This window comes from Ursus americanus, chromosome 31 (assembly GCF_024610735.1).
Source record: "Ursus americanus isolate L20-20 chromosome 31, mUrsAme1.1.p, whole genome shotgun sequence".
Lineage (NCBI taxonomy): Eukaryota > Metazoa > Chordata > Mammalia > Carnivora > Ursidae > Ursus > Ursus americanus.
Window position 1 is genome coordinate 9,141,166 of NC_142157.1, and position 12,339 is coordinate 9,153,504.

At 46.6% G+C, this 12,339-nt stretch overlaps 1 protein-coding gene across 15 annotated transcripts in view; it reads right to left on the reverse strand.

The window, feature by feature from the left end:
* The window catches only part of SVIL (supervillin), a 233,436-nt gene that overhangs the window by 55,244 nt on the left and 165,853 nt on the right, over positions 1 to 12,339 (reverse strand). For 7 of the 15 annotated variants that reach the window (XM_045812830.2, XM_045812832.2, XM_045812834.2 and 4 more), the window contains 10 exons: positions 11,886 to 11,966; positions 8,785 to 9,681; positions 8,254 to 8,424; positions 7,504 to 7,538; positions 6,876 to 6,937; positions 6,463 to 6,602; positions 4,750 to 4,845; positions 2,661 to 2,904; positions 1,669 to 2,239; positions 637 to 862 (listed from right to left, as the gene is read on the reverse strand). In XM_045812830.2, coding sequence (XP_045668786.2) covers positions 637 to 862; positions 1,669 to 2,239; positions 2,661 to 2,904; positions 4,750 to 4,845; positions 6,463 to 6,602; positions 6,876 to 6,937; positions 7,504 to 7,538; positions 8,254 to 8,424; positions 8,785 to 9,681; positions 11,886 to 11,966 — 2,523 coding nt within the window. The remainder of the gene's footprint in view (positions 1 to 636; positions 863 to 1,668; positions 2,240 to 2,660; positions 2,905 to 4,749; positions 4,846 to 6,462; positions 6,603 to 6,875; positions 6,938 to 7,503; positions 7,539 to 8,253; positions 8,425 to 8,784; positions 9,682 to 11,885; positions 11,967 to 12,339) is intronic. The other 8 variants (XM_045812837.2, XM_045812836.2, XM_045812841.2 and 5 more) reach the window with 6 other exon arrangements.

The following is a 12,339-nucleotide window of genomic DNA, read 5'->3' on the forward strand; positions in this document are numbered from 1 at the left end:
GACATCTTTCGCTGCTTAATTCCACAGGGGCTAGAGGTTAACAAGGAAAATACAACCTGAAATATTTAGCTCCGTTTCCTTGTATCTGTCCCACTTAAACATACCCTTTCAATCCTCCATTAGTTTTTTGAATGAAATGAGGTTACAGTGTTACTTGATACTCCAATGTCATCTTTCAGAGCTATTATCGGATATAAAATGTCTAAGCCCAGTTCAGAAGAATCCTCCGTTTCCCTTTCTGTAGGATAAACAACACTTAGATTCTAATCCCAAAGATGTCTGCCCCAAATATGGGTTTATCTTCCTTCCGTTTACATATACTTTACAAACAGTCACAAAGCCGTGCGTGCATTCAACTTGAAGCCATGTGTCTGACGGGGAAAGAGCCAAGATCTCTGCTCCCATCACGAGACAGTCAAAGAATTTCATTGGAAAAAAAAGAAAACGGAACCCCAAACAACTGAAGCAAGCACTAGTCTGCATCTGAGTCGGAAACTGGCACTCCTCCAGCGTCACCACCCCCTATGTGTCCGGGCTCACGATGTCATCTCTGCCCATGACTTGGGGCTTTTGCTACGAGCAGCCTGTAAGCTCCATCCCCAACAGAACTCCTTCGCAGTCACTCAATCGTGTTACCTTTCTTTAATGGACATGGTTTTGCCGGCTGAATCGAGGATGCCCTCCACCGCGGGCACTTTGATCTCTCCGGCAGCGAACATGGCACACGGATTCCTGGAGTACTTCTCCTGCCCGGGTTCTGCAGGCTCTTGCTGCCTCCAGGACACGGGGGCTGCGGTCTGGGCCACAGTCTTCCCGGTAGCGGTGCCCGTCTGCTCAGAAGTGGGCTCCCCGAACTCTGCCGCTGGGAAGGAGAGGAGCCACGTCAGCACTCCCTCCTCCAGGCAGACATTCCTCCAGCTATTCACCCCCAGCGGCCGTGCACGCGGAGTGCAATCCGGGGGCGCAGGGGGGTTACCCAATCCACACGGATTCATGCAAATCTGTAGCACGCTATCCTCTGGGAGGAAAGCAATCTGCCCGGGAGCTTACTGCACAGCAGAGAGTTTTGTGACAACTCGTCTTTTCCTATGTGCAAGACACAGCTTTAACTACACACTACAGAGCATTTCTCCTCCTCCCAAACCATCCTTTTCACATTTCAAATGGCCATAATCACATGCTGAAACCACCACGGTCACTTACACACTATCGTTTTCTGTCAATGCAGAAAGACAACGAAAGCCCCAAGCAGTACAGCTTACTCGTCTGCATACCAGGACCGTGGAAGGAGTCTGGAACTCCACAGTCCTGGGTTCACGTCCTCATGCCCTGTGCTTACCCAGCCCTGTGGGGTCACCAGCTCATAAGAGGGGCCAACAGGGCTAGCAGGTCACGAGACTCTTATGTGAATTAATGTGCCCAAAGTCATCAAGAATCCTCGTCAGGATGTATGAGAGAGCTCCAAGTATTTCTACTGTTGAAAAATTGATTAACCCTCTGAACAGATCAGATTCAAGGGGAAAAGTAGGATTCACTCGTGATTTGTAACCGATACGAGTTGTAAACTGTCCTCCTACTTTAATCAAAAATAATCACAGACACACACAAGCAATCACGCAGACACCAGAAATCCAGGTGGTTTCTAAAACTTTCGAAGCAGTAACCTACCTCTTAGCGAAAACTTCCTCCTTGGGACATTCTCTACGTCAACCTTCTCTTCAAAGGGCTGCCTGTCCTTCAAGTCCGGGCTCCCCTGTGTGATGCTTTTTCCCATGGAGAATTCCTTCAGTTCATCCCCAAAGTGGGCGATGGGAGGAGGAGCTATTTCCAGGCTGCCCTTTCTCGGAACCGCGTATTTGGGTCCCTTACGGCTGTCTCCTTCCCGGACTCTGTTAAAGGTGGGGCAGGATGGCTCTGCTTCCTCAAAGGACCCATACTTGTTACTACCATTGCCACCTGCCAAGACTCTCTTGCTTCCTGTCTCTCCAAACTCTCTCAACATTCCTCTGCTCGCACTACTCTCTGCTGAAGGCTGCCAGGCTTGGGACTTCAGAATGCTTCTAATCGGAGAATCTGAATTTTCTATGGAAGAAGGAAACTTATAGTCGGTGGCACTCATGTCGTCCACAGATGGCTTTGTCCGAAGATCCCCTGCGTACATCGGGGTGACCGTAGATGCCATGGTGGACACAGATGTGTTAACAGTAGGTGAGAAAGGAATGAGCTTTCCACTTTGCACCTGGGAGGACACAGTTGAAGTGCAAAAAGCTGATTCAAAAATACTATCTACATGAATCCCGGTTTACGGATTGACATAGAATGAACTAGTACGTTCGGTGCAGTTTCACTGCACGTCGCAGGAAGACGTATTTTATATCATGCATCTCATCAATCAAAATCATCTGGGTGAAAAGCAGATTGTGCATCCCATATTACTCTCCATAAAGGACTCATTCCAGATGATCTCAGCAAGCAAATTACGAAAACGAGAAAAGAAAAAGGTACTTGGCATGACTATCTTTCTTAGGAAAGAAGTTATTACCAAATTCCCGACAGGTAACACAGTTTAGCACCTTCATTCTATCTAGAAGCCCACACAGTGGTCCTATATTTTAAGAACATACCCACCCACAGACCGGGATTCGATCACAGCTACCCACCTGTTCCACTTCTCCAAGCGTGACCGGCTGAGTTTGATAGCGAGCATTCATTCTCCTCTGTCTCATGTCTATTCTGTTTCGGGTAGAAATAGCTTTTGAGACCGGCTGGGACAATTTGTTAAACAAGGCCAACTTCTCCGCTAAGCTTAGAGTGGAGGAGTCAGGTTCACCTTGTTCAGCAGAATCTTTGCCCTCGTTTGCCTGGTCTCTGGCTAAAGCTTTGTGGTGAGCAGATGCCTGTAATCTGAAAGGGATACAAAATCAGTGACACAGAGAAACACAAACAAAAGCCCACTGCTGCATAGGGAGTATTAGCTCTCTTCTACGCGTCACTTAATTTTGAAAAGGACTGATTTCTCCCTACAGGAACGTTACGACAGGTGTAGGCACCGTTCAGCTATTAACAAGCCTGTGACTGGCAGAGGAGGCTGGGGACACTGGCATTACCAATTTCAGCGAGAGCAGAACTTTCTCTCTGAATTATTTCTAAAAAGTGAATTTCCTCTTTAAGGAACTGAAGTCAGCTTGGAAATGCCTTATCTTACAGAGACAGTGTATCGTGGTATCAACAACAAACAAGGCTAAAAGGGAATCCCAAGGCATTACCTATGGCATGTCTAGACAGTATCTAAATACGTGGTTTAGGGGCATCTGGGTGGCTCAGGCGGTTGAGCGTCTGACTCTTGGTTTCGGCTCAGGTCATGATCTCAGGGACGTGAGATCGAGCCCCGCGTCAGGATCTGCCCTCAAGACAGAGTCTGCTCGAGATTCTTTTTCTCCGTCTTCCTCTGCCTCCATCATCCACCCCCCTCACTCTCTGTCTCTCCTTCTCAAATAAATAAATAAATCTTTTAAAAAAATAAACATGCAGTTCAGAGGTATTCTTTTCATTTTATAGAACTAGGAAATAACATAGTCCTTCTGTCAACAACATATCTGTAACAAGGAGTTTCAATTTGCAGTTGCTAAACACAAATGGATCGATTTTAAAGATTCCTTCCCTCCTTCAGAGCAGCATTCCCTCATAGCTTTCTACCAGTTTTCTAGAAGGCCCTTGGATCTGTACCTCCCAGGAACTTGAAAAGTGAAGGACACTTCAGGGGCTGCTAAATCCCTCCAACTTCCGGGTGGAGGAGAAGGTCCCCGGTTACCAGGTCACAGTGGATCTTGGAAGGTTTATGACAACGTAGGTTGAGGCCACTGGCAAATCCAGTTCTCAAGCCCAGCGGATAGTATATTCTGTCTGCACTCTAATCAATCACCAGTTCACAAGTTTCCCCAGAGTAAGGAGCAGTGTTGGCGTTCCAGGGCATCGCGAGGATGGCCACAAAGGCAACCCAAGTCTTACGTGTTTCCGAGGCGTAGCTCAGAGCAAGGAAAGCAATGCCCACCTACTTCCCCGGACAGACCCCTGCTTCTGGGTGGGGCCAGATCTATTTCTGCACTGCCCTTTGCTTTCTTTTAACCTTATTTTTGGCCCATGTGTTTTGGCCCCTCACAGGAAAACAGGGGATACCTACATGCCCTAAGGACATACTTTCAAAACAACACAATTCAAAGCTTAGTAGTAAAACATCTAAGTTCAGACACCATAAACGATTATTGTCTCAATCCCAAAAAGTCATGGCTTTGTCTCTATGTTAGAAACAGACAGGGTTGTTTCTAGTGTGTATTAATGACTCCAAGTGCTTACAAAAACCAGGGTATTACTGGAATTTCAACAATCATGTCGATTCCTCAGTTTCCTATTAATCTTTATTAAGTGCTAGTAATTTAGATGGAGGATGACATTTCTTAGGGATGACCATGATTACGAAAAACAGAGACAAAACAAATGGATGAGTGAGTTAGTGTGATCCTAGTTCCAATACATGATGTAAGCAGGGAGATGAAAGGTTCCGTCATGCAGGGCCTGCGCGAAGGTAGCAGCGTCTCGCGCTACGACGAAACAAAATGGCACCCATCCCCACGGCAACTCGTTGCACTGACTCATTTCTCAAACACATGAAAGGCATTCAGGACTATGAGATGCATCTGCTGTCTAGGACCTTTGCCCTGAGGGCCGCATGCAGCTACTTCTGTCCAGTACCTGGCCGGCTGCACAGTGCTCTTAGCTACACTGGGACTAGGAAGTCCTGCCATTACAGGCTGGGAGGCCACAGGGCACGAAGCAGGGATAGGTTCACTTTAAAGGCAATTGCCAAAGAAGGAACATTCATGAGGAGAGAGAAGAAAAGAAGCATTAAAGGAAAACGTAGTTTTTAATTCAGAAACAGTAAATAAATATTTTAACAAAATTATTTACCAAGTATTCTGGGGGAGATTACAAAAGAACTCGAAAAGCAATTACAAACTTAGGAAATAAGAGACAGAGGCGACGCAAAGGATACACGGACTAGGACTAGGTTTTTAAAGCTTGGAAAGGATTTACCCTCACTTCAGAATAAACGTCCTGGTTTTTAATGATAACTTCAGAAAACGCTAATATCAACTACCACCGAATCAGTAGATTAGGTTCGTGTTTCAGAATGTTGTTCTCAATCGATTTTGCGAGAAATCAGTATCCTCCTATAACCTACACGCACATCAAAGTAGCTTCAGGGAGCCTCACAAGGCGATCATTTGCGTTTATGTTTGCTGTCTGCTCGCGTGAGTAGTTGCTTCTTGGTAGAAAACAGCCCCTCAAACATTACGAAACCAGAAGAGCTGATTTGCTAAGAGTTCCTAAGGAACAGGAGAAGCGTTCCTGCACAAATACACCGCGGAGCTGAGGAACAGCTGGGTAAGGGAGGGAAGCGGCTACTCTAACGGCGGGCCACAGGTGCGGGCTGTGACCACACTTCTCTGGGGACAGCCGCGCCCTGAATGAGACGCGCGTGCCCTCTTCAGGAAGACTGCGTGTGCGTCCAGGGGAAGCCCGAAAACCATTTTTAAGAACCCAATAAAAGTTTTCACTTGATTGAAGCAATTATCTCTGAATGAATCACGTTGGAAAATTCATTCTGAACCTATTGGAACGGACCACTCAAGTATTGGAAAGTCATCAAACTTCCAAAGAATTGTTTAAGTTTTTTGGTGATTATTTAAAAACAAATTTAGGGGCGCCTGGGTGGCACAGTGGTTAAGCGTCTGCCTTCGGCTCAGGGCGTGATCCCGGTGTTACGGGATCGAGCCCCACATCAGGCTCCTCCGCTGTGAGCCTGCTTCTTCCTCTCCCACTCCCCCTGCTTGTGTTCCCTCTCTCGCTGGCTGTCTCTATCTCTGTCGAATAAATAAATAAAATCTTAAAAAGAAAAATAAAAACAAATTTAGAGAAAACCCTCAAGCCCTTTATCTTTTTGAGATATCTGCTGAAATATTTATGGATGAAATGATATCTGGGCTTTGCCCGAAAATGTTGCAGGAGGACAGGGGAAGTGGACGGACTGTTGCAAGAGCAAGACCAGCAGGGCTGCCGGCCGTTGAAACCGGGTGGTCAGTACATGGGGGCTCATTATAATAGTACGCTCATGGTTTAAATTTTCCATTGTAAAAAAAAATTCAGAAAGGCACAGAGCAAAAAAATTAAAATTCCTCTTGAGGTTTTTCTAGGAGATACAACAGGCAACTCACCCCGTCACAAAGTTCAGAGAGACCAGAGTAAGGAAAATCCCAAAGTACCAACGTCTCTGTGGCATCTAACCAAACCCTCTCCCGATCGCTTCATTTTTACTCAAAAAGTCTTCAAATCTTTTTCTTTCTTTTTTTTTTCTTTCAAGAAGACATTTCAGCCAAGGCCAAGAGGTCACCAGGGGGGACTTACGTGGCTGCAATGGCCACTTCCTCGGTGGTAACGGGCTGGGTGTGGGATCTGTCCTGGAGCCGCCGCAGCCTTTGCTCCACGGCCGCATTTCTGGAGCGTCGCTTTGGAACGTTTTTCTCATCAAATGATTTTTCCATTTCCTAAGATCAGAAACAATGCGGAATCCTTATACGTTTGAGGAAAGGGCACTGGGGACACAGTGTCTCTGCTTTGTCCCCCCACAGGGCCCCCTGGAGGGACCCCCTGCGAGGCACGCATCCTTCTCAGAAGAGTGCACCTGCGCGGGGTCGGCGGGTGGTCACGCCAGCCAGGGGCTCAGACAGACGCACAGGGGCCAGGGCGAGGCGGCCCGCAGGGGCCCCGTGCAGGGAGCAGGGGGACGGTTTTGCCTCAAGCCCTTCGCCACGCCTTACCCTGAAAAGCAGCCTCTTGGCAGCGACACTCAGCTTGGCTCGTTCGTCTACGTTTTCTTCATCTGTAAAAGGCCACAAAATAAAAACTGAACATCATCAGAAAAATACAGGTGGAGTCTCCGAAAAGTTTCCCAAGGCTGACCTGGAAATCCTTTGAATCTAAGAACGGATGTACCAAAAATTACAATTGGCAATATATTCCCCCTGGAGGGATCCCATTCTTCTGCTCAGTGAGAGGTGCTAATTTCCATTGCAATTAAGCAGACAAAACTCTGGACAGGAATTTTCTGTGACAATGCTTGAACAATTGAGGTTTAAGAGCAGATTTTATGAAAGGAATTTCTCTTCTTATGGTTACAACGTAATAACGAGAAATTAACAACAAAAAGCTGTTGTTTTAGCAAATCAGTTGTTTTACTATTATTCTTTCCACAGTTCTAACTCTCTCAAAAAGAAGGAAAAGCTCACCCGAGAATCTCAAGTAGGTTTTATTAGATTCACAGAAAGGAAACCCGCAGAAAAGAAATCGGTATGCTCCATGATCTCATCCTCTAAAAAACCAAAATCTTACAGAAACCTAATCTGGGTGAGATGATAGAAAAGTGGTAAAAAGAAAACAGATACTTGCCCTCAGCAGCTGGCATTTCTGAATGCGAAGCAGACCTAGGAAAGACATTAGGCAAATAATAATAACAAAAAATTAGCCGGTGGGAATAGAAGATCCAAATAAATCATCAGATTAAAAGTAAAAGTAAAAACAAAAGTAAAATTTCAATTGCCCTCTTTTAAAGACTAGCATCCTGCTAGCAATTCCCATTGTGAATACACAGGTACAGGTGTTAATGGACATGGCAGAGTGCGTGTGCACAGAACCCAGCCAGGGGCACACCTCGTGGAGACAAACCAGAACCGAGTGGGACTTATCAAACACGACCGGTCACTTTGCAGACAAACCTCATCATCTCTCTGCATAAGCATATGATCGTGTAAAATTCAGATATGACACGGAGACAGACATTTATAAGATGAATATAAAATCCCTACTCCTTTGCACTGGAAAATCTGGTGAATACTCACTGTGGATTCTAATTTAACGAGGGCATTAAGAAATGAAAAACAGTAAATGAAGAGAAATCATGCGTCTCACTTCCCACCATCTGAATGCAATGTGAAACTGCGTTGCAGTACCGATGTCACGGGCAGCATTTTTTAAAAACACGTGTATACAAGCCACACAAATATCTCTTATAGAAACGATGGAGAAAAGATGGAATCGCCACATCCCATGTAAACAGCGCCAGGACCATCACCGTGGGAAAATCCTGTACGATTGCTTTTACGTTCCTAGACTACAGAACTTCACAGCACGCATGCCTACCTATCCGATTCCTTTCGTTCTGCTGAGGTTATAGGTTGAGTTCTAAATCTCTCGGAAGTTTTCCTACTTTCACCAGGAGAAAAATAGCGTCTTGGTTTCCGGGACCCTCTTTCCCGTTCCACACCGGTAGGCAAGCCAACGCCTTCGGTTGACCTCTCCACCCGGGGTTGGCTTTTAGCATCATTGGGAGGGAGTGTACGGAAGGGAAACGAGAGACAGAGAGAGAGAATAGAGCAAAGGTTTATGCATCTCAGTGAGGCAAGGCCCAGACACCGCCAAATCCCGCTGCATGCCCCGAGCATGCACTTCAAGGCGGCGGCGCATTCCAGCGACCCCGTCCGGTAGCTCCCCATTAGTAGGCAGAAGCAGAATGGTAGTTTCTGAGCCATGTCCCGTACGGCCTGCCCTGCACACTGGTGAGCTAAGCTAATAGGAGGACTCAATGCAGGACACAACACAAGTTGAGAAGTGAATAATTCTGCCAAGGACGTGCAAGTGACCCATCAGGAGGACGTTTGAAACATCACCTACAGTTCGGGTTTCTTGCTGGCATTGACAGACTCCAGAAATGCATTTCGGAGCTGGGCGACAGAGACCTTGGTGTCCAGCATGCCGAGTTCCGGCGGTGGCCCTTCAGCTTTGCAACTCCGCGGCTCTGGTTCTTGCTTGGACGCGGGGTCCTGGCACTTCAGGGCCTGCAGCTGAGGGGGGCCCGTGTAGTCAGACAGCGAGCGGGTGAGGACCTTGCGTTTCTTCGTCACGACTTCCTTTCTGTGGCCCGTCGCCCTGGCCTCTTGGGACACGGGCTGGCTCTGAACATACAAGACCACTTCTTGTCTGCTTATTCTCTCAGGGGGTTGTTGCTGAGCTGGAGGCGGGTGTGCCAGGCTCTCTGGTTCCTCCTGATGTTCTGAGGTGGCCGTGCTGACGGCAGGCTCGGCGAACTCTTCGTTTCCAGAGGGGTCTCCGTGGCTTCTCGTACGCCCGTGATCCTCCAAAGCCAAAAGTGATTTCCTGCTTTTCTCGAGAGCTTCGGTGAAGAGCGAACCTTCCTCTGCTTGCGATTCACAAATATGGAGAACTGGGGTATCCCTTCTCTCACTTTCTAGAACCTTCAAGGTGCCAGGCTTTCTGACATTCTGGGTGGCGGACCCCCCCCAGCTGCATTCAGATACATTTTCTGGGATCTCTGAGGTCACCAGCGTGGCCGTGTGAACGGGGTCTGCCGGCTGGACATAGCCTCGGATGGGCTGTCGCGCGGAGCTGGCTGCCTTGCTCGAGACCCTATCAAAGGCCGAATTTTCTGACTGAAAGGACGAGCAATGGACGGGCACTGGCTGATGTCTCCTCTGAGTGAAGGGCTCGGAGGCCACCTCGGGGCTGCTGCGAGCACTCTCCTCTTTCACCATTTTTTCTCTAACCTTAACTCTTTAAGAAAGAAAAAGGATTTAAGTTGCAAAGTGCAGCGAGTGCCTCACGGGGAGAAAGCATGCGTGGACCTTACATCGCCTGTGACTGGAGATCCACCCAAAGGCAGAACCACTGGGGACAATGCATTTCTGGTGGCCACTGTCAGAAACCCACGGCCTGCCGCGTGAACGATTTCGAGTTTCCAACTGTGCTGGTGTGGCGCCAGGCTTAAAGCTGAGACGGCTCAGATGCCATCCTGGGGGAGAAGGGATGCCTTCCGACTCAATGAATGACCAGAAGCCACAGAAAAATCCGTTACTATCCGCCACCAGTATGCATGAGGGCAACCGAGGCTGCCGTGGGAATCCGTAAAGCCTCTGCACGTATGGGCCCCGTGTGTGGACTCTGGGGGGGGGGGGGGTTCCAGGTATACACACACCCACTGACCAAACGTAATTTCACTGTCTCCTGGAAATGTAAGAACATTGGTGACTTTTAAAAAAAAATTTTTAATTGAGCTCAAGATACAGCAAACAATCACCCCTTTCAAGCACTGGACTAAACATTCCCAAGCTTTTTCATGCAATGCAGACTGTATTCATTCATTCCTAAGACATGTGACCGGTTTGGACATCATTACTACTAGCCATTGTAGCCCCAAGAATGTTAGAGGAAAGATATTTGTTGAAAGAACAGACTGAACGTTTGCTCCCCTTCGGAACTGCTATTAGGCCCTTAGATAAAAACTCATGTGAAAAGAGATTGCTCTCGTTTCTAGAGCTATTTAAATGTCTGAGAGCAAAACTGAAATCCAGTTTAAAGCTACAAACCTTTTTCTATCACTGCAGAAGCCCAGGAGCCCAGTGCTCTGGCTGGGGGCACCTGGGAGACCTGGGTTCAAAACTGCCTCAGCCAGTTCTAGCTGTGTGGTCGGAGGCCACTTACCTGGCTCAGTTGCCTTGCTTTTTCAATGGAAATCACAGCGACAAAATGCAATGCGATGTTGGCAAACATGGATCGCTTAGTACTTCGCAAAGAGTAACCATTTAATAGTGTTAGCTAGGATTTATCTTTGCCTTCTGAAATGCCACGTAGTGAGAAAGGAAAAACCACTGAACTTGTTTAAGAATGGACTACTACTTGGCAATAATCCTTAAAAAGTAAAACACATTTTTGGAGTGGGAAAAGTGATTTCTTGGGGGATCTAAACCTTCATTTATGGAAGATTAGTCAGCAAAAATAATTATTTACGACAGATGGTTTAGAAGAGAATATTTCTATAAATTACAAATGCACCCTGCTAAATTTGATATAAACGCCTCCGTGTTTTTCAACATCGGATGCAGGATATCCACGTATATTTTGTTAACAAAAAATGAAAGACACACATAAAAGGCAGTCACCATGAACAATTCAGGAGGGGAAAAAAAAAAAAGCTTTCCGTGTTGTTATTTTTCCCAGAGACTAGCCAGTGTTGGAGGTTTTCATATTTATAAGCTTTGTTAATCAAAAGAAGACTGAAATGTGGTTCAAGTTCCCCCGTGGAATGTGTCCTTCTAATCAGAGACAATCTGAATGTTGTCCTCAGCTGAGAACAAAGTGACTGTTAGAAACTCAGTATATGGGTGCTTTGTCCTGCCAGAGACTTATTCATTCATTCTTACTCCTTCTATCTCTCCCTGCCCCCAACCTTAAAAATGAAATGATAGGGGGTTTTTTGTCTGCCTTTAAAACCACACGCCCTAAGTGCAACTGGTGAAAATTAACTATTGGTTTAGAGACGAGGAGACGTGAAAAGGAGGAGGCTGGAAGCACTGGGTGGGAGGAGGGGGTGTTGACCAGATGGGGTACTAGCTGGTTAGTTAGTGTGACTCAAGAAGAGAACAACCGAGGGGCTCTTCACTACTGCCCCCACTCGACGGTGTGCAGGTTGGTGAGGAAGGAGAGAAGCAAGAAGTGTCATCAAAAAGATTTTCAAAAAAAGGAAAAACGAGGAGGGGGAAATACTATTAGCAGGGATTAGGGCAATCAGAGGAGAAAAGCAAACGTTCAAAAAGTAACTTCCAGCAGCCCCCTGTAAACACATCATTTTCAAATGCACTGCCATTAACAGAGGGCGAGAAGAGAGTTAGCATCTGGTGATGTGTGGAACAGCAAGGCCAAGTCAGCAGGGAAGAAGCACTCACTACACAGAAGCCGAGAGGTTCAGCTTGGGGATATACCTGGAAGGCCAGTTGATAAGAGAAGGTGTGTCCCCTTCGGAATCTTTCTGGAGAAACCACTCATGTTTGGGTTTCCCGGTACTATCGTGTACAAAAGACAAAACTTCAGATAATTTCTATTCGAATGTCAACACAGGTACAGACAATTATAATTTAAAACCTGAAGGCTGATTTTTGTTAAGTCAAGACTAATCCTGGCTTTGAAAACGTATAAACACATTTTGTCATGAGGTTTACATTCACTTCACGAAACTCCCAAGGGCACTGGCCCGTTACTAAACTCAAGAGATAGAAATAGAGCTATCCGAAGCCACCACATAAGGTGTTTTCCAAATAATCCGAAAGTACTAGGAGTCTGTTATAGTCACACTCTCCCCACAAATACCAGACAATTTTCTTGTAAGAAGTTGGATTCAATGTAAACTCATCATCTATGAATTTTGTCACGGGACAT